This window comes from Calypte anna, chromosome Z (assembly GCF_003957555.1).
Source record: "Calypte anna isolate BGI_N300 chromosome Z, bCalAnn1_v1.p, whole genome shotgun sequence".
Taxonomy (NCBI): domain Eukaryota; kingdom Metazoa; phylum Chordata; class Aves; order Apodiformes; family Trochilidae; genus Calypte; species Calypte anna.
In genome coordinates this window covers 21,497,918-21,524,902 of record NC_044274.1, presented here as the reverse complement: position 1 = coordinate 21,524,902, position 26,985 = coordinate 21,497,918, and the positions used below count along the sequence as shown (strand labels likewise).

At 41.3% G+C, this 26,985-nt stretch overlaps 1 protein-coding gene across 3 annotated transcripts in view; it reads right to left on the bottom strand.

Annotated features, from left to right (window-relative positions):
- The window catches only part of SLC44A1 (solute carrier family 44 member 1), a 93,972-nt gene that overhangs the window by 51,844 nt on the left and 15,143 nt on the right, over nt 1–26,985 (bottom strand). For all 3 annotated transcript variants that reach the window (XM_030467020.1, XM_030467021.1, XM_030467019.1), the window contains exons 2-3: nt 14,005–14,094; nt 11,519–11,661 (exon numbers count right to left, since the gene is read on the bottom strand). In XM_030467020.1, the coding sequence (XP_030322880.1) occupies nt 11,519–11,661; nt 14,005–14,094 (233 nt within the window). The remainder of the gene's footprint in view (nt 1–11,518; nt 11,662–14,004; nt 14,095–26,985) is intronic.

The window sequence follows — 26,985 nt, the reverse complement described above, 5'->3', positions numbered from 1 at the left end:
AAAAGGAGATCAGGTTGGTCAGACAGGACCTGCCCTTCCTAAACCCATGCTGGCTGGGTCTGATCCATCCTGCAGGTGCTGTGTGATTGCCCCCAGGATGATCTGCTCCATAACCCTGCCAGGCACTGAGGTCAGGCTGACAGGCCTGTAGTTTCCCGGGTCTTCCTTCCGGCCCTTCTTGTGGATTGGCGTGACATTCGCCAACTTCCAGTCATCTGGGATGTCCCCAGTGAGCCAGGACTTCTGGTAGATGATAGAGAGAGGCTTGGCGAGCTCTTCTGCCAACTCTCTCATCACCTTTGGATGGAGTTCATCTGGTCCCATAGACTTGTGGGGATCCAAGCAGCCCAGTAGATCACTGACAGTTTCCTTCTGGATTGCAGGGAGAGTGTTTAGATTCTTGTCTCCTATAGGCTCCAGAAGCCAGCTGTCATCAGGATAGCCCGTTTTACTGTTAAAAACTGAGGCAAAGAAAGTGTTAAATACCTCAGCCTTTTCTTCATCTTTGACAATTACATTCCCGTCCATGTCCATTAAAGAATGAATGTTTTCCTTGCCCTTCCTTTTGCCACTGATGTATCTGTAGAAGGACTTCTTGTTATCCTTCACAGAGGTGGCGAGATTTAGTTCAAGTTGTGCCTTTGTGTCTCTAATTTTTTTCCTACATAACTTAACTGTATTCCTGAATTCCTCTTGAGTAGATAACCCTTTTTTCCATAACCGGTAGGCCCTCTTCTTTATCCTAATTTCCTTCAAAGTCTCTCTGTTGAGCCAGAGTGGTCGTCTTCCCCGCCGGCTCGCCTTTCGGCACACCGGGATAGCCTGCTCCTGAGCTTTCAAAACTTGCTCTTTGAAGAATGTCCATCCCTCCTTGACCCCTTTGTTTTCAAGGGCTGTTTCCCAGGATATGCTCCGGACTAGTCTTCTGAAAAGGCCAAAATCTGCCCTCTGGAAGTCTAATGTAGAGGTTTTATTGACAACCCTCCTTGTGTCCCTGATTATTGAGAACTCTATTATTTCATGATCACTAAGTCCCAGACGCCCTCCGACCACCACATCCCTCACCAGCCCCTCTCTGTTTGTAAAGAGTAGATCAAGTGGGGCTCCATCCCTGGTAGGCTCATTTACCAGCTGCATCAGGAAATTATCCTCAATACACTCTAGGAATCTCCTAGACTGCCTCCTCTCTGCTGTGTGGAATTCCCAGCAGATGTCCGGCAGGTTAAAGTCACCCACGAGAATAAGGGACGACGATTTTGAAACATGTGCCAGCTGCTTGTAGAAGAGTTCATCACCCTCATCCTCCTGGTTGGGTGGTCTGTAACAGACTCCCACCACAGTATCAGTCTTGTTGGCCTTCCCCCTGATTCTTACCCACAGGCACTCCACCTTATTATCACCTACTTCAATTTCTGTGGAGTCAAGAGACTCTCTAACATACAGGGCTACCCCTCCACCTCTTCTACCCTGTCTGTCCTTTCTGAAGAGCCTGTAGCCACCCATTGCAGCACTCCAGTCATGGGAGTCATCCCACCACGTTTCCGTGATAGCGACTACATCATATCTTTCCTGCTGCACGGTGGCTTCCAGCTCTTCCTGTTTGTTGCCCATGCTGCGTGCATTGGTGTACATGCATTTCAGCTGGGCTGCTGATCTGTCCCTTAACTTGCGCTGTCCACCCTTGGGCTCCTTTCCGGAGGACCTTGTTTCAACCCCTTCCCCCTTCGAACCTAGTTTAAAGCCCTCCTTATTAGACCCGCCAGCTTGTGGGCTAGAGTCCTTTTTCCCCTGTTAGATAGTTGCAGTCCAGCTGATATGCTGAAATTCATCCCATAGTCAAAAAACCCAAAGTTCTTCCGGTGGCACCAGTGCCTTATGGTTCTGTGATTCTTTGATCTTAACAGCCCACTTCTCTGAAAATCAAAATGTCTTAAAAGAAACTCTGAAATAGAATCATAGAATCATAGAATCATAGAATCATAGAATCATAGAATCATAGAATCATAGAATCATAGAATTAGCCGGTTTGGAAGGGACCTCAGAGATCATCTAGTCCAACCCTTGACCCACCGGAGCAGTTGCTAGACCATGGCACTGAGTGCCACATCCAGTCTTTTTTTGAATGTCTCCAGGGACGGAGAATCTACCACCTCACCAGGCAGTCCATTCCATAGCCTAATCACCCTCTCCGTGAAGAAATTCTTTCTAATATCTAACCTAAACCTCCCCTGGCACAACTTAAGACTGTGTCCTCTTGTCTTGTTGAAGGTCGTCTGTGAAAAGAGTCCAGTCCCCACCTCGCTACAGCCTCCTTTCAGGTAGTTGTAGACAGCAATGAGGTCTCCCCTGAGCCTCCTCTTCTTCAGGCTGAACAGCCCCAGCTCTCTCAGCCTCTCCTCATAGGGCCTGTGCTCGAGTCCTTTCACCAGCCTGGTTGCCCTCCTTTAGACCTGCTCCAGGACCTCTACATCCTTCTTAAACTGAGGGGCCCAGAACTGGACACAGTACTCGAGGTGTGGTCTCACCAGCGCTGAGTACAGGGGAAGAATCACCTCCCTGGACCTGCTGGTGACGCTGTTTCTGATACAGGCCAGGATGCCATTGGCCTTCTTGGCCACCTGGGCACACTGCTGGATCATGTTCAGTTTCTTGTCAATGCAGACTCCCAGGTCCCTTTCTGCCTGGCTGCTCTCCAGCCACTCTGTCCCCAGCTTGTAGCGCTGCATAGGGTTGTTGTGGCCAAAGTGCAGGACCCGGCACTTGGCCTTGTTGAACCTCATCCCATTGGAATCGGCCCAGCTCTCTAGTCTGTCCAGGTCCCTCTGCAGAGCCCTCCTGCCTTCGAGTTGGTCCACACTTCCTCCCAGCTTGGTGTCATCTGCGAATTTGATGATGATGGACTCAATCCCTTCATCTAAGTCGTCGATAAAGATATTAAACAGAACTGGGCCCAACACTGATCCCTGGGGGACACCACTAGTGACCGGCCGCCAACTGGATGCAGCCCCATTCAGCACCACTCTCTGGGCCCGGCCCTCCAGCCAGTTCCTAACCCAGCACAGGGTGCTCCTGTCCAAGCTGTGGGCTGACAGCTTTATCAGGAGAATGCTATGGGGGACGGTGTCAAACGCTTTGCTGAAATCCAGGTAGACCACATCCACAGCCTTCCCCTCATCCACCAGACGGGTCACCTGATCATAAAAGGAGATCAGGTTGGTCAGGCAGGACCTGCCCTTCCTAAACCCGTGCTGGCATGATGAAAACCCATATGGCATGATGAAAACATTACTTCAGTAAAAATAACTGTATCTAGTTTTTAATATGTCTACCTCCTGCAGCCATAGTAAAAATTAGAAATTAAGCTAATTTTTAAATTTAAGCTGATTCCTACAAAGAAAGCAAAATGAGAAAAAGTATTTTCAAAAGCCAGTGTCTGAAAGTAAGGCCAACATCAAGTTCTCCATCCTGAGGCTTGTAATTCAAAATGAACTTCAGTACAGCTTTTCAAAACACATCATCATTTTTTTTACAGATCTGTAGGATAACTTTCCTTAGTCTTTACTACCCTTTTGAGGTTGTATTTCAATGTCTTTTTTTTTTCACTTCTGAAAGAAAAGAAATTTTTAGTCAAACTATTAAAAATATAACTACAAGACTATACAGTGATAAATTTTTTTTAAAAAGGCATCAAGTTTTGGCTTCTGAATGGTAGCTTACTAGGCTTATTTATACTCATGAGAAATACAGCAGTCTCCTCTCCCCTTACAACACCAGGAAGATAAAGCATCATCATTTCATACACTACATCTTGATTCTGGAAGCAAGGCTGCAAATAGGAACAAGCTTATCCTGCCTTCAAGTATTTTGTACACTCTTATTTGCCAGTGTCACTTACTGTGAAGTAAAAGGCTTACATACTTACAAATCAAGGACCTTTTAATTCTTTGAAGTAAGCAACAGTGAAAGAAACATACTTTTTGTCAATCAGTATCATTCTGTTCTAAGCTTAGACTACACAGTTTACTTTCTGAAGATACCTGAGCTGCACAGATACACTCTTGTTGGGGAAACAGTTCAGAAATATACAGGTTGTGAGCAATCCTGACTTACTTCAGTTTAGGCCACATTGGGTTTAATGGTTATTGAGGCCTAGTTAGAGGTTTTCTAGAAATGAGCTAATGGGAAAGAGATAACTTAATTGGCAACAGAAGAGGAAAATAATTATGTGAGAAGAGCGTTTCCATGAGAATGATATGTGTAATTGGAATACAAAGCCACCTGCTTGCTGTAAACAAGGCTTCTCTATATAAGTGAGTGCAAGTTGTTAATAAACGATTTCATACAATCATACTGATGTGCACATGGAATCCTTAAGCCTCCACAGACTGTTTTCCCACAAATGGCGCCCGAACAGGGACTAAGGATGGTCCGAACAAGGGACTAAGGGTGGCCTGGACCAGGGACTCTCATGCTGTTGCTTCCAGGAGCGATGAAGACAGCTGGAATGAGAGAGGAGCAGAGAAGCCAGTTGAAAGGAGATTGCTGCCCCGGCAGTCTGTGTAGCTGGTGCCCGGCTACAGAATAAACGAGCTCGGAATTGAAGAATCTTGCCCTGATCAGGTGAGCGGCTGGGGAGGAGATGGGGTCTACGCTCTCTAAAGAAGAAGAGGCAGTAGTTAAGCTCCTCCAATGTATTCTCTCTAAGAGAGATTTATTATAAAAATGCAGGACCTTACATTAATTGCTGAAATGGGCACGGGATAGAGACTTGATCCCCTCGATGGGTACTGTTTTTGAGTTACCTACTTGGGAAGCCATAGGTATTGCCCTATGAGATAAAATTAGCACAGGATCTAAGGAGGCTGGAAAATTAGCCATGTTGTGGAAATTGATTAGAGAAACCTTAAAAGAAATGAAAAGTGAGAGGTCAGCAGCAGCCTCAGCATTTGCTGCCATAACGCCTGATCTACCAGTACCGATGAATGCTCAAAATATGCACTTGACCTCTAAACAGTTATTTGAGACACCTAAAATACCCTTACCAGCACCTGAAGGGGCTATACTGATTCAAGCTCAGCCAACTGTGCCATTTGACCCTGGGGGTTGGATGAAAAGCAAAAATGGGACCGAGAAGCAAAACCAAAAGCGACCGAAAACACCACCAGAATCATCGGAGGACCCAGAGGGAGAGAAGCCAGAGAACACAGGCGAGGAATCTTGGAATGCAGACTCCCCACCTCATGCCTGCCTGCCGTGGCTCCCGACTGCTCTGCCACCTTTCCACCTCGGAAGCTTGATTTATCTTCTTGACCATAGTTGCCTTCAATTAATCCTCTGCTTCACCTGTCAACACCATCAGTGCCTGCTATCGAGCAACAACCAAGGAAAAAACTGGGACTCGGAGACAAGCAACTAAGGAAACTGCTGAAGCAACTGAAAGAACTGGAGACCAAGGATGAGTATACCCCTGAAAAAACCCTAGTTTTGGCTCCAGGGAACATCCCGAACAATGGGGCACTAATTCATTTTTACCCCCTTATCCATTCCCTATTCCTGCTCCTATTTCCCTTAACCCTTTAACACCCGCTGCTCTACCTCTTCCAGATCCGACATGGGGAGGGGAGGGTAGTGGGGGGGGTGTGTGTGTAAGTGTGTATCCAGTAACTAGATGGAAGGGAATTATTCAAAATGCTATAGTTGAAGGAGAAATGGTTCCCAATATGAGTCCGATGGTTTTCCAGTGATTGTGGAACCAGGAGGAGAAGGTCAATGGGTTGCATTAGATTGGGAAATGATAAAAGAAGCCAAAGCTGCCATTACGCAGTACGGTTTGAAATCGGTTTGAGTCATTTACTCAATCTCCTTTGCAACATCTTTTTACTGCTCAATAGTTGATGCCATATGACACAAAAATGCTCATTGATACTCTGTTAACTCCTTCTCAACTCCTTCAACAACTGCAATTTCATCATAAATGGTAAATGCTATGTGAAAATGCAGCTGTGATTCCTAGACAGAACGATGCATTACACGGAGTGCAAGCACAAATGTTACTGGGTGCTTGTCCTTTTGTATGTGCAGATTTGCAGGCATGGTTTCAAACTGAAGTGTTACAACTTTCACAAGAACTGGCATATAAAGCTTTGCAAACTGTTCATGATCCTGCACAAGCAACCTCCTTCTTTTACAAATATTAAACAGAGGGAGCAGAGCCATATTCAAAATATCACATCTCAATTTGTCAGAAGAAAAACAAAAAAAAAAGAGAGAGAAAAAAAAAAAAAGAAAAAGAAAAAAAAATTTTTATATATGTCAGTGTATGACAATGTTAATGAAAAAACTAAACGTGCATTAGGATTACTCCCAAAAAGGTGCTACAGCAACCCAATTGTTAGAAGCTGCTTAAGATAAAGATGCTTAAGATAAAGCTGCTTAAGGACCATCATTGCAATACAGTTCTCAATATTGATGTATATTGTGGTGCATGGTACACTGGTGTTTCATACAGAGATAAAAAACTTGGTAATTATACTTGCAGTTGTGGTTTGAGAGATTGCACCACTTCATTTTGTTTCAGGGTGACTTTACCAGATTTTAGTAGCAATATCATTTCATTTTTGAATCTTCTAGTGGTTGTTGTTAGTTTTTCTTGTATATTAGTGAGGAGTAAGAAAAGGAAAAGAAACAAACAAACAAACAAACAAAGCAGGTAACACGGCTGTGAGAGTGAATATGCCTTTTCAGAGGCTGAAAGCTGCTGCGGAGAGCAAGAGCTGCTCCTGGTACAGAGCGCACCCCCACTCCTGCCTCTGCAGCCGCTTCTCGCCCCCCCGCACACACTGCTGCTGCTCAGAAAATGAGCCCTGCTGCAGACACCACAGCAGAGAAAAAAAAGTGTGTGTGTGTGTGTGCCTTTGCTGTTTATAGGCTTGGAACTTTGTCTCTAAACAATTTTATTAGGCCTTTTTGGGCTTCAATTTGGCAGCCATGGAGGAAACTAGGACTCAACCATGCCGTGATCCGGGAGGGGTCTGGGGACGCTTTTGGGGCCCCTGACGAATTTTTGTTGGATAAGCCTCCTCTACCCCCTTGGCTCTATGTGCCAGTGGACATCTGACCTTCCTAACTAAGCAGTTATTTAAGTCCTTCCACTGCAGTGTGAAATGTGCTTTTAGTATTGTGTTGTATTGATAACAGGTTTTTGTTAATGTTGCAATTCATGTGATCATTTATATGTTGATTATGGGATCCCTCATCTATATCTTGATTGTGCTATTCTATTGCACTGCTAAGCAGATGAACTTAACTTCTGGTATTTTAACACAGATGCTAAAAGATGTTCATAGTGTCAGACATGCAGTTTTACGAAGTCGTGCTGCCACTGACTTTTTATTGTTAGCTTTTAGGTTATGTTTGTGAAGACTTTGATAGAGTGTATTTGCATAAATTTATCTGATCATTCAGAGTCAATTCACAACCGAAAGCGATTGATTAAGATAACATGAAAAAATTAACTGTTATATACTGGGTTAAATGAATGGTTAAATCATTTAAGGATATGGGGATAGCTTAGAGATTTAATTAGACAAGGTTTATCAATTATATTTGCTATTATTGGTTTTGATTATTAAAAAAAACAAACAAAAAAACAAAACAAAACAAAACAAAACAAAAAACAAAAAAAAAAAAAAAAAAAAAGAAAGGGCAGAGCACGATATCAAGACATCGCTGGAGTGGACCTGGGACAGATCTTTTTGCCCCCTATCCAGGACTATTTGGTTTCGCTACTGCGAACTTCAACGGACCTGCAAATAGCCTTAGCACAGTTTGATGGGGAAATAACAAATTCTTACCCCTCATATCGCTTGTTACCACTTTTATCTAACATGCAGTGGGAGTCATGTAATTTTTTTGTCTAACAGTCCAGTGGATGGCATAACGGTCTTTATAGATGCTGGAAAAAAAATCCCATAAAGCTGTTGTTACCTGGGAGGAGACACCTGGGCAATGGAAAGAACATTTAATTCAAGGGAAGTCATTTGACTCTTTGCAAACCCTTGAACTTACTGCGGTTATTTGGGTTTTTGAAACATGGAATAATACTGCTGTAAATATAGTCTCTGATTCACTTGATGTAGTAGGTATTGTTTTGAGAATGTATCATGCCATTTTGAAGGATATTTCGAATAAGCATTTGTATTTCTTATTGCAGAAGTTATTAAGACTCTTAGCAGAAAGAGAACATCCTTATTTTATCACTCATATCCGGAGTCATCTTAGTGACCGAGGTTTGGCTATCGGTAATAACTGAGCTGACTGTTTAGTTGCACCAGCATGGATTGGTCCTTCTGTTGATGTTTTTTCACAAGCTTGACAATCTCATGCATTTTTTCATCAATCTGCTGAAGTGCTAGCGAAGCAATTTCATTTACCTCTGGGGGATGTCCAGGGAATTGTGAAATCTTGTCCTGACTGCCAAAAGGTTGATCTTGGTATTGGGATGTGAGTCAATCCTGAAGGTTTAAAATCCTTGGAACTGTGGCAAATGGATGTCATTCATGTACAACAGTTTGGACGCTTGAAATATGTGCCTGTTGTTATAGATACTTTTTCTACGGTCGTTTGGGCCTCTGCTCAGACTGATGAGGCAACGAAACATCTTATCAGACATCTATATGTATCCTTTGCTGTTCTAGGAGTACCTCAGTCTATTAGGACGGACAATGGCCCCGCTTATTCTTCTGCTTGTTTTCGGCAGTTTTGTGGACAATGGGGTATTCGACATGTTACTGGTATTCCTCATAACCCTACGGGTCAAGCAATAGTGGAACGTTGCCATTTGGTACTAAAGACACTCCTTGAAAGACAAAAAAGGGGGGAGGAAGGGAGTCCTCCTCAGGACCAGTTAAGTAAGGCTGTACATGTCATGAACTATTTACACCTTACAGGAGAACGTACAGAACCTCCAATATTGATTCACTAAAAAGCTTTAGCAGACTTTGCTTCAGAACCTTCCCACAAAATTTTGGTGGAATTCAAGAATTCCATCACTGGACAATGGGAAGGGCCGGCAGAGGTGAAACTGACTGGTCGAGGTTATATGTGCTTACTTATAGGTACTGGAGTGCGTTGGGTACCGAGCAGATGGGTGGTGGAAACAAATGCCTTTAAATGTGGATTCACAGTGATAATATTTCTGATACAAGTATTTGGTTTGGGAGATTGTACTGATTTATTTTATTTTAGGTTGATTCCACCAGATTTTAGTCGTAATAATGTTTTGGGTTTTAAAATTTTTGGTAGGTGTTGTTAAATTTCTCTCATATATTGGTAAGGGGTACGATAAAGTCATGAGAATGTTTTTCAGAGGCCGAGAATTGCTGCGGAGAGAAAGAAACTTTCCCCCCCCCCTTCTTCCCCTGCGTCTGCTTTTCAACTCCCCTTCATGTGGCTGGTGATTGCTGCCAGCAAGTTTGCTACAGCTGCAGGTGCTGCCTCTGCCCCCGCAGATACTGTAGCTATGAACCCTGTTGAGACCACACAGCCTCATTAAAAAGACAAAAAAAAGAAAAGTTTCTCTAATGCCTTCTGAAAGGTATGAAGCAGAAGTAAGAAATATTTTTTACATTGTTCTGGGCACCAAATGTCCAGGCCTGAATTTTGGTAGGCAGTAACTTGAGGGTTACCTGCTACTCATGAAAACTAGTGATATTTTCTTTTCTTTGAAAGGAGATTTTAGCTATCCATGAAATAGAATCTTTTTGGTGTGTTGAGCTGTGTGGAAGGATGAAGACATTTACATATAAAAAAAAAAATAACTTAACTTCAACTAGGTTGTGTCAGTACTCTGCTTTTATGCAAACTCCAGGTATTTTAAAACAACTTACTTTGATGGGCACATTGATTATAATTTGATCTATTATTTAAGAGAAGAGTTTAAAAGATGCTCAAAGCTGCACTGCAAAATACTGGATGCTGTGCAAGGGAGAGGTGTGATAGAAAGGAATTTCTTCAAGTGTAGTTTGAAACCATTAGAATACATGATAATAAAACTTTTTTCATTTAATTCATAAAAAAAAATAAAAAAAATAAAAAAAGAAGGAAAGAAAAGGGGAGAGCATATACCCTTATGAGAAGAAAAAAGAGAGTGACCTCATGAGAGCACTAATGAGTTATTAATAACATTTTGATCAAACTGGTCAATGTAACAATTAGGCCTAGAATATAAGGGAAAATTCGAAATCTGGGTTTCTTGCTGTTTCATTTGTATCACACATAGCAACAGGAAAAGCCTTTGGTAAGAATTGATAAAAATCATAAAATACACCAGTTAGCTTGTTGGCTTACAGATTTAATTAGGCAAGGCTTATCATTTATATATGTTATTATTGCTTTTATATTACTAGTATGTTATTGCTTTTGCATCAGTATATATGTTATTATTGTTTTTGTATTATTGGTATGTTATTGCTTTTGCATTATTAGTATGCTGTTTATGACAATATATCATTAGCGTGTTATCTTACGTAATGAAATAAGTCAGAATTGCTCAAAAAACAAAAAGGGGAATATGTTGGGGAAACAGTTCAGAAATGTACAGGTTGTGAGCAATCCTGACTTACTTCAGTTTAGGCCACATTGGGTTAATGGTTATTGAGGCCTAGTTAGAGGTTTTCTAGAAATGAGCTAATGGGAAAGAGATAACTTAATTGGCAACAGAAGAGGAAAATAATTATGTGAGAAGAGTGTTTCCATGAGAATGGTATGTGTAATTGGAATACAAAGCCACCTGCATGATATGATGGTGTAAACAAGGCTTCTCTATATAAGTGAGTGCAAGTTGTTAATAAACGATTTCATACAATCATATTGATGTGCACATGGAATCCTTAAGCCTCTGCAGACTGTTTTCCCAGACACTCTGAGCACTCAGTGACAGTCAGATGCCATCAGATGTTCACAGGTTTTCACCCTTCCGGTCCACAATTCTTGTTATTACACTCTAATACTACTACTGTACTTCTGCACAACAAAGAGATGTGTGCTGCTTAAGTTTTGTGCATTTTCTCCACAATCCACTTCTATACATTCCTCTCACAGTTTAAATTTTAGATTCTCCTTCAAATATACTTCATCTTCCTGAACTCAGTGGCAGAAAATGATCATACTCAAAAGCCAACCATTTCTACGCAGGTATCAAATCTAAGAATATTTATAATATCTGAAGCTCTACAAGATTCTTCGGTGGTCTGATACAATCTCTTACATAAAGTGTAAGGAAGGGAAATTCCTCCATGACTTTGCTGTACTCATATTGCACACCTGTCAACATACACCCTCCAAGTATTGTTGCTTTGTTACACAAGACTGTTCTCCAGGGGGAAAAAAAATGCAGAAAAACAAGTAGGAATAAGTTAGCATATTCATCTTCCCATTTTATTGAAAATCACTCTTCAAAGGAAGAAAGGGCTTAACCTTTCCTGATTTACAGAGTGCAGCCACTGAATTACATACTCACTTCTTGTGTGTGAGGTCCAGGCCACTGTTGGTTATCCCCTCCACCTTGACATTTTTCTGTCCACAAATATTTCCATAACTGTCATATCCTGAAAGCAGTCTTGCAGCTGCTCCTGTAGCTATTGAAAAGCCACAAATAAAACCCTGGAGGAGAAAAAACCCCACAGGTTAGTAACACCCTATTTGACACTTAGGAAAAGTCTATAAATAATTTGTTTCTAAGTAGTGCTTTTTAAAAAATTCTTTCAGCCTGAAAAACAAAAGATGACTAGTCATGGAGAACTGTTGTTTAGTTATAAATTAAACACAAGACAAAAAGAGGATTCAGACATCTAACACTGCATAACATAGCAGCATCAAGAATACTGCAGGTGCTTTTTTGAAAATCATATTGTCAGCAAATCATGTGTATCACAGAGGAGCAGCAAAGGGCAGGCAGTGAAGGAGAGCTACAAGAGCTGGAGTTGTAAAGGGTTCCAATGCATCTTAGAAGATTCCAGAGAGCCCAGATTTTCTAGCTTAAAGATTTGGGGTTTTTTTCTTCAATTTATGTGCTTTCATGAGCTAGACTGAAGAGGCCTATGTGGCATAAGTTGCTTTTAAGGAAATCCTTCACAGCAAGTGACCAGGTCAAGGCCACTATGGTTCCAGATGCTGGGTTCAAATGCAGGAAAGAAACAGAGCAAGAAAATGAAAAAGTAGCTCCGAGTAATGTGGAAAATATCCAAAGACAGACAGGGCTTACTGTGAACTTTCACAGATATTTCACTAGCAAAACCAAGATCAAAGCAGGAAGGATATTAACAAGAGACTGGCCCAAAAGAATCATTAGCTCTCTAGAGACACCATTGACAGGGAGAAGTGAGCCATCAGCTAGCTCTGCTACCACCAATAAACAGGTAAGAAGGGGAAGCAGCACCAACATCTGAAACACACTTGGAGCAACATATGACAGCAACAGGATCAAATGATTTGATGACAACAGGTAACGAATTCAGTATGGAACAGCTAAAATGGGTATGCTTCCAAAGATCTGAGGATAAAGGAGAGTGATCTTCTGTGATGGACAGGCTATCACTATAGAGAAATTCCAGACAGCAAGTTGGTTATTACTTTTTTCATGGCTAATGCACTTATACTCTTAAAGACTTAATACTCAATGTGAAAAACAATGGGTAAAGTGAGCAAAAGGCTATCACAAATAATAATTAAAGCTGATTTCTAGGACTCACTTTCGATTTCTCAGATCCCTTACTATGCTGTAAAGGACATACTAGCATGCATTTTACATACAACAGTACTCAGGTTCTTGGCTGGTTCAAGAATTTTTTACTGGGTAAGGGAAATAATGCAATTCCTCCCCAACTTAATTTACAACAGTGCAGGGGTGGCCTCCTGACCCCTCATGGCACTTCAAGTGAAGCTGTCTAGACAGTAAACTTAAGAGTATTTGACTCAGTAGGATAAATGCTCTCTGCATTATATTGCTTAGATAGGAAATACTAGGACACTAACCCACAGAGACCAATTCATGATAGAGAGAACTGGTACATATAGACTGTGTAATTAGGGAGCACCAACAAAGGCAGGAAAAAAATAACAAAAAAAGATCTGCATACTTCAGGAAGTTTTGTGCTTTCTAAAATCTTCAGATATCCACATGTTACAGTGAGGAAATAATTTGCATGATTTAAATTTTAAAAAATTATATTTGCATGTGAAGTGCAGCTAGTGACAAACATTTCAGGAAAAGAAAAATAAATTTTTTCAATGTACAAATACTGTGGGACAGTAGAAAAGAAAGTCGACAGCACAGATGTCCCAGACTCCTAAGAGTACTCTTGCAACAAAGTAGTACAAGACAGTGACAGACATTATGTTTAGGAAGAACAGCATACATTGAGTCCATGAAACAACACAAGAAGCATAATTTTAGTTTTCAAAAATCTGCAGCTGTTGGAAGCTTGTGTTTACATGTCAAGTACATGGTGCTATGAGGTTGTCTTGAGCAAGGTCATGGTTTCATATTAAAAAATATACCATTAAAAATACTGTTGTTAACAGTAAGTGCTTATACTAGGCATCCAATAAAAAAACAGTTTAATAATAAGAATCTTTGTTTCTCAGCAAAAAAGTTCAATGTGATTCACAGAATGTAAACAGACCCGAAGTCCCATTTCTGGGACATCCACAGTCCCAGAGGGCAGCTGAACTCCGTAGTATACCTCCAGGGTGAAAATGACTTACAAAGAAAACCGGAGTGTCAGAGGAAAAGGAGCAGGAGCAAGAACTGGCTCAAACAACAAATTACAGATTACCACAGGCCTTTGATGTGTACATACTACCCACTTCTGCTCCACAGCTGACAGATCTCATGCCTGTATACCCTGATCTTCTCCAGTGACTAAATTGTTTTTAAACTTCTTCCTGGTTAATTCAACCTCTTTAACAATGTAACATTGACAGAATCCTTTGAGTTTTACTCACCATTCCTACACAGAAGAGGATGAACAAAAGCAGCCATGGTACATCTGTACAGCTGTGGTCCTCCAAAGGCTTCCACTCTCGCTTGGAGCTCTTGTGTGGGAGGAGAGAGATAAGGTTAATCACACTTATTTATTTGCCTTAAGCTCATAGTAGAAAAATGCAAGAAATTATCCGGGGCATTAATATACAATAAGAGTTATCTTTAAACTCTGATACAGGTGAAGCAAGTTGGCCAGAAGACACTTAAAAAAAGCTAGATCAATCATTTACTCAAGAACACATAGGTATTTATCCATGAAACAGCATATATTTTCACCTATTTTTAGTAACAGAAAAGAGAAGCCAATGGCATGGAATCAACAATATCTGCTATTGCCACCTTCCACAGCCACAGTCCAGTAATCTGCTTCCCAGGAAGGATATAAGTTAAACTTTCAAGAGCTCCTAGGTTTTAAAACACTATTGGCAGGTTTAAATAGAATAGCAGAGGTATAAAGGAAGTAATAAACTGCTGTTAAAGGAACAGTATTCTACCTGCCAAGAGGTAGCTGAGCTTAACATTTCAGCAAAGAAATCTCCAGTCAGTACTATTCAGGTGCCAGAGAGGAAAGTCCTGCACTTAAAGGCTGAAGCACTCAATGATGGGGGCTACTACTAGTAAGACCCCAAAAATGCACACATGTTTTCATACTCAAGGAAAAAGAAGAGACTGATACAGAGAGAATACAAACTATCTCTCTTCAAGAGACAGAACAGAAGTGGTAACCTATTCAAATTTTTTATTTGTTTCTCCTCTCAATACTGTGAAGCGTCTTCAAGACTGTTGACAAGGCAGCAAATGTCACTACTGGATTAAAACAGAATGGTTGTAAAAGTGTCAACAGCTTTTATCTCAGGCCTGTATTTTTGCAAATTTTATCCAAAAAGGCTATAACGTGTAACTCATGATAGTGGCAAGGGTTAGTTTGGGTTTTGGGGTGGTTTTGGTTTGGTGGGGTTTTGTTTTTTGGTTTGTTTTGTTTTGTTTTGTTTTTGGTTTTTTTTGTGTGTGTGTGTGGTTTTTGTTTGATTGGGGTTTTTTTGTTGGTTTTTTATTATTATTATTACTTTTTATTTTTGCTAATTCACGAGCACAGGGCAATTTTATAAATAATGGGTTTAGAAAAATACAAACCGGATACAATATAAATTAAATCCTGCATGCACCATGATTCAAAAAGTAAAGATTTCTAAGCAGTTTGGTTTTACATTAGGGAATTCCATGCTATTTTTGCAGCCCTGTATTAAGGAAGTTCGACTTGCAGATGTTATAATTATCTTTTTTTCTTAATTCAAACTATGCAAATTCACTCCAGCTCCTGAACACTCAAACTTTTTATTTTATTCAATAATCAATGGCAAGTGGTACTAAAAGGTTCTACTACACTCATTCAACACAAGTTTTCTGAATTTGGTGGTTGAAGCTAAAAACTAACATATTATTCAAGCTTAACATTTACAACAAGACTGTGACATTTATATCATTATAATTGGCACAATCATAACTGCATAAAATACATAAAGCATCATGCTTCTCATTCCTCAGTCCACTCCTAGAACTCTGGGCTCATTAGAGATTGGCTTTTAATTTACAAACAGCAGAGATAAACTTCAGCTTTAGCTGCACCTTAAGCTGCCCTCGACAAAAAAGGCAGCAGCAAGATGCACAGCACAGCACATTTTAACATTTTGCTGGGTTTTTTTAAATCTTCTCCAAACCATCTGCAAAGGAGATCTTTTAATAGGATTTATAAAAGCCTCTAGACATCCTCTGGAATAGCTCTGTCAATGACTTAAGTTGTCTGGGTTTTCAGAGTTGTCATAAGTAAGCCATTTTTTTTTACTAAGTGGACTGCAATTTGTATGTCAAAAAGAAACTTGAAATACTTTAGTGTAATGTATAATTAAAGTAATTCTGTACACAGTCTTAATTGTGCTCCAAAACATAATTTAAAAACTTTAAAAAAAGAAAAGTATTTTAAACAAGTACCACTCTTGGAAACTATTCAAAAAGCACTATATATATATATACCAACCCTCAATTTAACCACTCAGCAAAACATGGTATAAAATTACACAACGTTAGAACATCCTTCTCCAAGTGGTTGTCTAATCTTTCTTCTCTCCAGATCATGCTACAATGCAAGACAGCTGCCAATATCTATCTTTCCTATCAGTTGTGTCTTTATACTGAGGACTCCCAATTAATCTTCTTCCATAGCTTCACAGTTCCTCAGCCTCATCATCGATGTTGGTACTCATGTCTCCCTAGGGACTACTGCCAGACAATCCCACACTCCGAGATGTCTGCTGAGACCTTGATACTCATGCTTGGGCAACACAAACCCTTAATCTGTACTCATCATAAGGTGTAACAAGTGTTGCTTGCCCAGCAACTATGTTCCTCTCTGTTGTAACTAAAATATCAAAATCTTAGCAGACATTTTTTATCTGCAATCCTAAATAAGCAATTCTGGTTCCAGGTTTTCCTCCAGACAGATTAAGAACCTTCGAAGTATTACTAAAGTGCTTTTATAATTTATGCTATACTACCTATTAATATTCTTGCCATTAACAAAGCATAGAATTACCTGTGCACTGTTATGACAGCACAGAGAATCAGAATCTTTAGCAGTTGGGCTGTAAAGCAGACAAAAGAGGCTCAATTTCCAAGACAAAACGTAAGGCTGGAAACACTTCTCCTGCCTGTAAAACATCTTCTGTGCTAATCCCAAGAGTTAAGTCTTATTTACTCAAGAACCCAAATGAGTTTGTTCAGAAGTTTGCACCTGCCCAGGTTGAAAAAAAAACAAAACAGCAAAAAAAACCAAAACCACACACACAAAAAAACAAAACCAACCAACAAACAAAAAAACCAACTTGGCAAACTCAATGATTAAAAACAAAAACAAAAAAAACCCACTACTGGGTAAAGCACAAGTTTACACTTGGACCTTAATTCCACACCTAGAAATCTGACTATCTACAGTTAGGCTTTCTCTTGCAGTATACTTATGGGCAGTATGCCAGCATACTAGCTGTTATTTTGTTTTGTATTTTTTGTTTTTTTTAGCTGAATCCAGAGATAGGTGTTCTGTAGAGAGTAAGCACTTGTATGCAAACGCAAAATAATAAGGGAGCATTTTCTTGATATTCATTGCGTCCAATCACTTCAAAACACACACAGACTCACAGAATGGCTAGGTTTGGAAGGGACCTTGAAGATCATCTAGTTCCAACCACAAAAACCCAATGCCCAATCCCCACCACTTCCAGAATATAGCTTTACAGCACCATATAGTAGATGTGACATACTGTAATACATTTTACAGGTATTGGCACAGCACAGAACCAACGGTTACCACTTTCACTGTTAGCTATAATAGCTGTACTGGATGCTTCCATACAAGCACTCGTTCCTAACCAGCATCCAACAAGCATAAGCACATAAAAAAGCTTAAAATTATGGCATGTTAGCAGAAGACTAAAGATGCAATTACAAAGAATTACAGATAACTTTTTAAAACACAGAATGTCTTATGCAATGTGCAGTTCAGGAGTGAGATGACTGAAGCAAGAAGTCAAGTAAAAAACACCTGCCATGTTCAGCCTAAAGAAGAGGCAGCTCAGGGGAGACCTCATTGCTCTCTACAACTACCTGAAAGGAGGTTGTAACCGGGTGGACGTTGGTCTCTTTTGCCAGATGACTTTCAACAAGACAAGAGGGCATGGTCTTAAGTTGTGCCAGGGGAGGTTTAGGTTAGATATTAGAAAGAATTTCTTTACGGAGAGAGTGATCAAGCATTGGAATGGGCTGCCCAGGGAAGTAGTGGATTCTCCGTCCCTGGAGATATTTAAAAAGAGACTGGATGTGGCACTCAGTGCCATGGTCTAGCAACCGCAACAGTGGTTCAAGGGTTGGACTCGATGATCTCTGAGGTCCCTTCCAACCCAGCCAATTCTATGATTCTATGATTCTATGATATTATATATATGGATAATCAAGCTTCAGGTTAAGTAGTAAATATCCAAATAAGATTAGGAAAAAGTTGAAATATGTCATCAACAGATGATGTTGCAACATGAGAAAGGCAGAAGAAAGAAATCCTAAAATCTTGTGGTGATCTCATCATATGTTTCAGGAAGAAGAAAACAAAGTTACTACTCAGACAGATGGGCTGATTTAAGAGCAACCCAGTGAGTAACTGGCTTGATTAACATCCACTGGATGAAAAGAGGATGCGGGAGAGGTCAGAATACAGGCTTTACTCCTGCTAGCAAGTCTAAGCTAACAAGTGGAATACAGGACTATTCTCACTACTGTACAAACACACACATAGTCAGAATACACATACAGCTTCAGGTAGTGAAGATCACACAGAAACAAAACAAGTAAACAAACAAAAAAAAACCCACCAAACAAATAAAAAAACAACCCAAACAAAAAACAAAACCCCAAACAAAACCCACCAAAAACTAAGCCAAAACAAACAAATACAAATTTAGAGAGTCATTAAGGTTGGAAAAGACCTTCAAGATTATTGAGTCCAACTCTAAACCAACTAGCACAAGCCCTACCAAACCATATCCTCAAGTGCCACATCTAAACGGTCCTTGAACACCTCCAGGGATGGAAACTCCACCACCTCCCTGGGAAGCTTCACACTTAGCAGCTTGAAACAAGTCTCAGAAATTACTCAGGATAAGGGATGTCCCATAAAAATTCTATAGAAAGAGTTACTAGTCATAAGGAAGAGCAATCTTCTAAACTACTAATATAACTCCTGGAATATCATACACAATGCTAAGAAAGCCAAGTTCAGACAAAATTTTAAAGCAATGACCATAGGCAGCACAGACAAACTGAGTTAAACTTCATGAGATTCCAGTTACAGGAGCCATCTCAAGAGAAGGCTTTCAAGTGCAGGTGTTCCAAATTTCTGGAAGGTACATAGCTAGGATAAATTGTTCATTACTCTTACTCATAAAGTGATGCTAGATGAAACTCTACATGGTGATGAAACATAGTGAGCCAATATTCTTCTGCTTCAGCATTTGGTTTAAATCAGTTCCACTTCAAGTCAAAACCAAAGAGAAAATGAGACAGAAAAGTTAAAACAGTTCAATACAGAGATGCACACAAATTTTTCTGACATTCCCTCTTAAAAAGCAATAAAATTCTTTTGGTTTAGTTTCCTTTTTCTTTCAGTCTGGTTCTAGCACAAGATGCTGACGCAAAGCATTCAATTTTTCATTTGTAGGCAAGAAAAATAAGCTTTCATATTTTCTACATTTAGAAACACCACTTTTTTTCTGTGGAATACTGAATAAAAAGACATGGCACTTTGACTCATCCATCTAAACAAGTAGGTATAAATGTCCATTTTTTTCAGATTCTGAGATACTCAGGCACTTCAGCATTTGACCTATTCTCCCCTTAGCAACACATAGCATGTTTTAAGGATGTGGCTCCTCACATCACTTGCAATTTCTGAAATTGCTGGTTCAGCTGGCAAGTTACAATACTGCTACACACAGACCTACTATAAATGGAAACTTCACCACTGCTTTCACTGTTTTTCACTGCCTTGTTGTTGTTGTTGTTGTTGTTGTTTAACCCTTCCTTAAAGATAAATTCACAAAATAAATCCATCCCTCACCAACACACAGATTACTTGTTTACCTCTTTTGGTCCTTAGTTTCTCGTGTGTATTATATCCATATTTCAAGATTTTGGTATCTCCACTACCCCAGCAACTGCATGTTCTTTACAAAGAATTCCTCCCTCTGAGCACTTAAAATATTTAAGAAAATTTAAAATGCATCTAAAGGGAATATTCTAATTACAGTTATTCATGCAGTGGAAACAATTTCTGATAATTTTTTTCCTTTTCTCATCTAGGTTCTCCGATATTTAAGAATAACTCAAGTTCTGTTACAGCCTCTTCTTCTGCAGCAACAGTTTGACCTCAACCTTTTATTAAGATCACAGGAATTCCATAGTACTGAATCAAATATCACTGATGAGTTAGCTATTACTGCCAAGTTAGCTAAAATCAGATCAATGATTATTAAAGAGTTCTCTGGGGGAGAACAAATAGTTACCTGAAGGAACTGGAAGTGTGTAATCTGTGTAAAATATTTTTCTTTAAATGAAAGTTATCAGCAACTTAAATTTCTACAAAAGAGACTTTAAAATAGCTTTAATATTTTTTTTTTTTTTTGCTCTGCAGAGGTCACCACAGAACAACTTGGAATATCCATTATCATATCTCACAGGTTTAAAAAATAAGAAGGTATGGGAAAACGTGGTTAGCAAGTTCCTAAAATTTTTTTCTTTATAAATGAAAGAATAGTTTTTAATGTACTTTTAAAATTCCTTGGGGATATTATAACTGACATGGCAGTTTTAAGATCACTTGTTACAAAAACCTTGTCCCAAGAACCACAATCATCTAACTACATCGCCTCTAAATTCTCTGTTGCTTTATCACCTTGATGTAACATCTGAATGCAGAGTATAACTGACTGTAGCTTTATGTAGGAGAGTCAATAGAAATTGTTGTTGTTTGCATGCATCAGTCAAGGCATAAGAAATGACTGTGTAGGTATACATCAACACAGGACACTAACAAACGGAGCACAAAGGCAAAAAAAAATATATACATCCTGTCCAGGAACTTTAGTGTGCCACTGTGTTCTGCAGAACTTACCTTTCCAGAAGGAAGGCTGGTTTTGATAAAGTACTGGAGATTTAGCTGACTATATCAATACCATTCAATTCATTCCAATAGCATAAATAGACAATACAGTCATCTTACACCTACATTACAAGTTCAGTGTTTCAGAACTGGTGGGTCCATGGCCATACTGTGCACACCCCAAAATGACATGTAAGGCATGATCTTCTCCCAAGTTCTCTTTGGGAAACAGGCAAGCCAGGTTAGTGAGGTTGCTACCAAGAAGACAGTCAGTCTAGAAGCTGTTCTGTCAAGCTTAAAACTGAAGCATCATGTGCTATTGAGATATCCCCAAGCTGCCAGAGAAATAGTTCTTGAACCATTTGTCAGCATTTCCTAATGACCATTTAAGGAGCTGATTATTTACTCATTTCATTTATCTCTGAGGTAAAAAACAGCCCAAATTATATACTGGCCTTCACCATGAAGCTTGGAAGCTATGATAAAGATATGATAATTCACTAGGATATAAAAATGTTTCCATTTCAAGAATCTAATTCTCCAATTTACAAAAAAAGCATAGCATTTTTCTGTCAGACAGAGCATACCTTTTTACACTACTTAGCTGTTTAAACTAGCTAACAACTGTACTAGCAGCAACTCTATATTGTCCGAAGGAAACTTCTCCTACCTCTGAAAAGTCCTAATTCTAAAGCCTGAAGAAGAAAAGGAGGTGACCTCTGACCTTGGGCATTAACAGTTTAGGATGCTTCTAAATCACTCAAACCTGGAGCCTAAAACCAAGAGAGACGTCCCCGATTCCCTAAGTAGCTGCAACCATCTTCACCTGAAGTAACCAGCCATTTCTTTCCTTTCATTATGAATGTCAAAATGCAAGTAAGATGACCAGTATGATACATCTGAACTACAAAAACATTTGATTACATAAATACATGTGAAACCATTTACAGGTGTACATCAAGTGTGCCTCACTAAAAATAAGTCAGTAATGAAAAATAGTATTTCTCTGTATACACAGCAAGCTTAGTAGATAATTAATGATCTGAACAAGTGATATGAACATCAAAATATAAACTTAAAACTACAAAATTGTTTCACATTTTCATACAAAAGCATTTGACAGCCTCTAACCTTCTAACCTCTAACCAGTTAAAGGTACTACACAAAGGAATTAATTCTGAGGAGGGAAAAGACATGGATTACTTCTAACATCTTTACAAATAACAGAGTTCAAAGTGCCAATATCATAGAATCATAGAATCATAGAATAGGCTGGGTTGGAAGGGACCTCAGAGATCATCGAGTCCAACCCTTGATCAGCTACCGCCACAGTCACTAGACCATGGCACTGAGTGCCATATCGAGTCGCTTTTTAAATGTCTCCAGGGACGAAGAGTCCACCACCTCCCCAGGCAGCCCGTTCCAATGTCTGATCACCCTTTCCGTGAAAAAATTCTTTCTAATAGCCAATCTGAACTTCCCCGGCACAATTTAAGACCATGCCCTCTTGTCTTTTTGAGAGTTGCCTGGGAAAAGAGACCAACCCCTGCCTGGCTCCATCCTCCTTTCAGGTAGTTGTAGAGAGCAATGAGGTCTCCCCTGAGCCTCCTCTTCCTCAGGCTGAACAGCCCCAGCTCCCTCAGCCTCTCCTCATAGGATCTGTGTTCGAGTCCCTTCACCAGCTTGGTTGCCCTCCTTTGGACCTGTTCAAGGACCTCAATATCCTTCTTGAACTGAGGGGCCCAAAACTGAACACAGTACTCAAGGTGTGGCCTTACCAGGGCTGAGTATAGGGGCAGAATCACCTCCTTGGACCTGCTGGTGATGCTGTTTCTGATACATGCCAGGATGCCATTGGCCTTCTTGGCCACCTGGGCACACTGCTGGCTCATGTTCAGCTTCCTGTCAATCCAGACTCCCAGGTCCCTTTCTGCCTGGCTGCTCTCCAGCCACTCTGTCCCCAGCTTGTAGCGCTGCATAGGGTTGTTGTGGCCAAAGTGCAGGACCTGGCACTTGGCCTTGTTGAAGCTCATCCCATTGGAATCAGCCCATCTCTCCAGTCTGTCCAGGTCCCTCTGCAGAGCCCTCCTGCCTTCCAGCTGATCAACACTTCTCCCCAGCTTGGTGTCATCGGCAAACTTGCTGATGATGGACTCAATCCCCTCATCCAAGTCATCAATGAAGATATTGAACAGGACTGGGCCCAGTACTGATCCCTGGGGGACACCGCTGGTGACCGGCCGCCAACTGGAAGCAGCCCCATTCAGCACCACTCTCTGGGCCCGGCCCTCCAGCCAGTTCCTAACCCAGTGCAGAGTACGCTTGTCCAAGCTGTGGGCAGCCAGCTTTCTCAGGAGGATGCTGTGGGAGACGGTGTCGAAGGCCTTGCTGAAGTCCAGATAGACCACATCCACAGCCTTCCCCTCATCCACCAGGCGGGTCACCTGATCATAAAAGGAGATCAGGTTGGTCAGACAGGACCTGCCCTTCCTAAACCCATGCTGGCTGGGTCTGATCCATCCTGCAGGTGCTGTGTGATTGCCCCCAGGATGATCTGCTCCATAACCCTGCCAGGCACTGAGGTCAGGCTGACAGGCCTGTAGTTTCCCGGGTCTTCCTTCCGGCCCTTCTTGTGGATTGGCGTGACATTCGCCAACTTCCAGTCATCTGGGATGTCCCCAGTGAGCCAGGACTTCTGGTAGATGATAGAGAGAGGCTTGGCGAGCTCTTCTGCCAACTCTCTCATCACCTTTGGATGGAGTTCATCTGGTCCCATAGACTTGTGGGGATCCAAGCAGCCCAGTAGATCACTGACAGTTTCCTTCTGGATTGCAGGGAGAGTGTTTAGATTCTTGTCTCCTATAGGCTCCAGAAGCCAGCTGTCATCAGGATAGCCCGTTTTACTGTTAAAAACTGAGGCAAAGAAAGTGTTAAATACCTCAGCCTTTTCTTCATCTTTGACAATTACATTCCCGTCCATGTCCATTAAAGAATGAATGTTTTCCTTGCCCTTCCTTTTGCCACTGATGTATCTGTAGAAGGACTTCTTGTTATCCTTCACAGAGGTGGCGAGATTTAGTTCAAGTTGTGCCTTTGTGTCTCTAATTTTTTTCCTACATAACTTAACTGTATTCCTGAATTCCTCTTGAGTAGATAACCCTTTTTTCCATAACCGGTAGGCCTCTTCTTTATCCTAATTTCCTTCAAAGTCTCTCTGTTGAGCCAGAGTGGTCGTCTTCCCCGCCGGCTCGCCTTTCGGCACACCGGGATAGCCTGCTCCTGAGCTTTCAAAACTTGCTCTTTGAAGAATGTCCATCCCTCCTTGACCGCTTTGTTTTCAAGGGCTGTTTCCCAGGATATGCTCCGGACTAGTCTTCTGAAAAGGCCAAAATCTGCCCTCCGGAAGTCTAATGTAGAGGTTTTATTGACAACCCTCCTTGTGTCCCTGATTATTGAGAACTCTATTATTTCATGATCACTAAGTCCCAGACGCCCTCCGACCACCACATCCCTCACCAGCCCCTCTCTGTTTGTAAAGAGTAGATCAAGTGGGGCTCCATCCCTGGTAGGCTCATTTACCAGCTGCATCAGGAAATTATCCTCAATACACTCTAGGAATCTCCTAGACTGCCTCCTCTCTGCTGTGTGGAATTCCCAGCAGATGTCCGGCAGGTTAAAGTCACCCACGAGAATTAAGGGACGACGATTTTGAAACATGTGCCAGCTGCTTGTAGAAGAGTTCATCACCCTCATCCTCCTGGTTGGGTGGTCTGTAACAGACTCCCACCACAGTATCAGTCTTGTTGGCCTTCCCCCTGATTCTTACCCACAGGCACTCCACCTTATTATCACCTACTTCAATTTCTGTGGAGTCAAGAGACTCTCTAACATACAGGGCTACCCCTCCACCTCTTCTACCCTGTCTGTCCTTTCTGAAGAGCCTGTAGCCACCCATTGCAGCACTCCAGTCATGGGAGTCATCCCACCATGTTTCCGTGATAGCGACTACATCATATCTTTCCTGCTGCACGGTGGCTTCCAGCTCTTCCTGTTTGTTGCCCATGCTGCGTGCATTGGTGTACATGCATTTCAGCTGGGCTGCTGATTTGTCCCTTAACTTGCGCTGTCCACCCTTGGGCTCCTTTCCGGAGGACCTTGTTTCAACCCCTTCCCCCTTCGAACCTAGTTTAAAGCCCTCCTTATTAGACCCGCCAGCTTGTGGGCTAGAGTCCTTTTTCCCCTGTTAGATAGTTGCAGTCCAGCTGATATGCTGAAATTCATCCCATAGTCAAAAAACCCAAAGTTCTTCCGGTGGCACCAGTCCCTTAGCCACCTATTGATGAGATATGTTTTCCTGCTCCTCTCCTCATTCATCTGCTCTAATGCAGGGACTGAGGTGAACACCACCTGTACTCCTGATCCACCAACTAATCGACCCAGGGCCTTGAAGTCCTTTTTAATTGCCCTAGTATTTCTTCCATTGATATCGTCACTGCCAGCCTGGACTACCAGCAGTGGGTAATAATCTGAGGGTCGAATTAGTTGAGGGAGTCTCTTAGTAATGTCCCTCACCCGGGCGCCAGGAAGGCAGCAGACCTCTCTGTGGGATGGGTCTGGTCGACATATAGGTCCCTCAGTTCCCCTCAGAAGGGAGTCACCAACTACGACTACCCTTCTTCTTTTCTTTGTGGGTGAAGTTTTAATCTGGCTGCTAGACAGGGGGCGAACGGGAGACCTTCTGGACAGATCGTCCTCTTGTCCGTCCTCCTCTTGATCCTCTGGGTCTAGGGCCTCATATCTGTTCTCTATGGGCACCTGGGGGGATGGTGGGGGTTGGGGGAGAATTCTTTTGCCTTTCCGGTGGGGGTGTGTGTGCTGCCTTTAATATGAGTGAAGTCTGTAACTCTACTAGGATTTTCTATTGCTCTGAAGATTAGATGAAACTGTTCCTAAAAAAAGCCTCGAAAAACAACTCCCCCTCAAAAGACCCACACGCATGCAATTCACAGGGGAAAAAAGGTAGCAGTGCAAGCAAGCTAGGTCTCTTCACAAAATCTTAAAGTGACTAATGCACTCATTTAAGTATCCGAAGCAAAGTCCTGAAGTGTTAAAACTACCTTTAATTCTTGATTTCACAAACTGCCTGACATTTTTTCATAGAAAGCAAATTCACAGAATCACAGGAAAGGACCTCTGAGATCAAGTCCAACCCTTGATCCACTACTGCCATGGCTACTAGACCATGGCACTGAGTGCCTCATTCAGTCTCTTAAAAACCTCCAGGGACAGAGAATCCACCACTTCCCTCAGCAGCCCATTCCAATGCTTGATTACCCTCTCTTTAAAGAATTTCTTCTTAATATCTATCCTAAACCTCTCCTGGCAGAGCTTAAGACCCTGCCCTCTGGTCCTACCGATGGGAGAAGACACTGACCCCATCTGGATACCACCTCCTTTTGGGTAGCTGTAGAGAGTGATGAGGATTCCCCTGAGCCTCCTCCTCTCCAAACTAAAAAACCCTTAGCTTACTGCACTGGAGCCTAAGGACATTGTGTGAAGCTGCCCCAGTTAGCACACTCAATTACCTACAGACTGCCTGAGCATGACCTATAGGTATTCAGATACAGCACCAAGAAGTTGCTTACTGCAGTTTACAACAAATTCAGATGATTCTCTATAAACCTAGAAAACCTGAAGTTCAAGTGAACTTGATTTGTTGCAGAGCAAACTAACATTATGTCCCCATTACTAGAGGAGGAATACACACCATCAAACACAGATTTCTACTCAATTAACTATACCAGGTCTCTGGAGGAATGAACTATGCTGTACCAATAAAAATATCTCCATAAACACATCTCCAGACCTCAAGTATGAAGCATTGCTCCTATCCAAAACAGCCTGCTGATAACAGCATTCTCCTGGGAGGCTGAGGCTCCAATTCCCCTAGACTTGCAGAACTTAAGTTAGGTCTCCCACTTCCAGGGGCAAGAGAATTCGGCGCCATGATACTATTACAGTTACAAATGGCAGCTGTCTTGTAGTGTCTAATGCCCATTTTTGTGGAATTTTTCCTTTCATCTCATTCAAATATGGTTTATTTTTCAATTTACTGCAAATGAGGTGTTAGTCATGTTTTTGGATCTTACTCATAGTCACATGCCAGTACTTTACATAAAACCACCCACATCTTTACTTGCCCAATAATTCCATTTCACCACTTCCAAGATCTTGTCCAGTG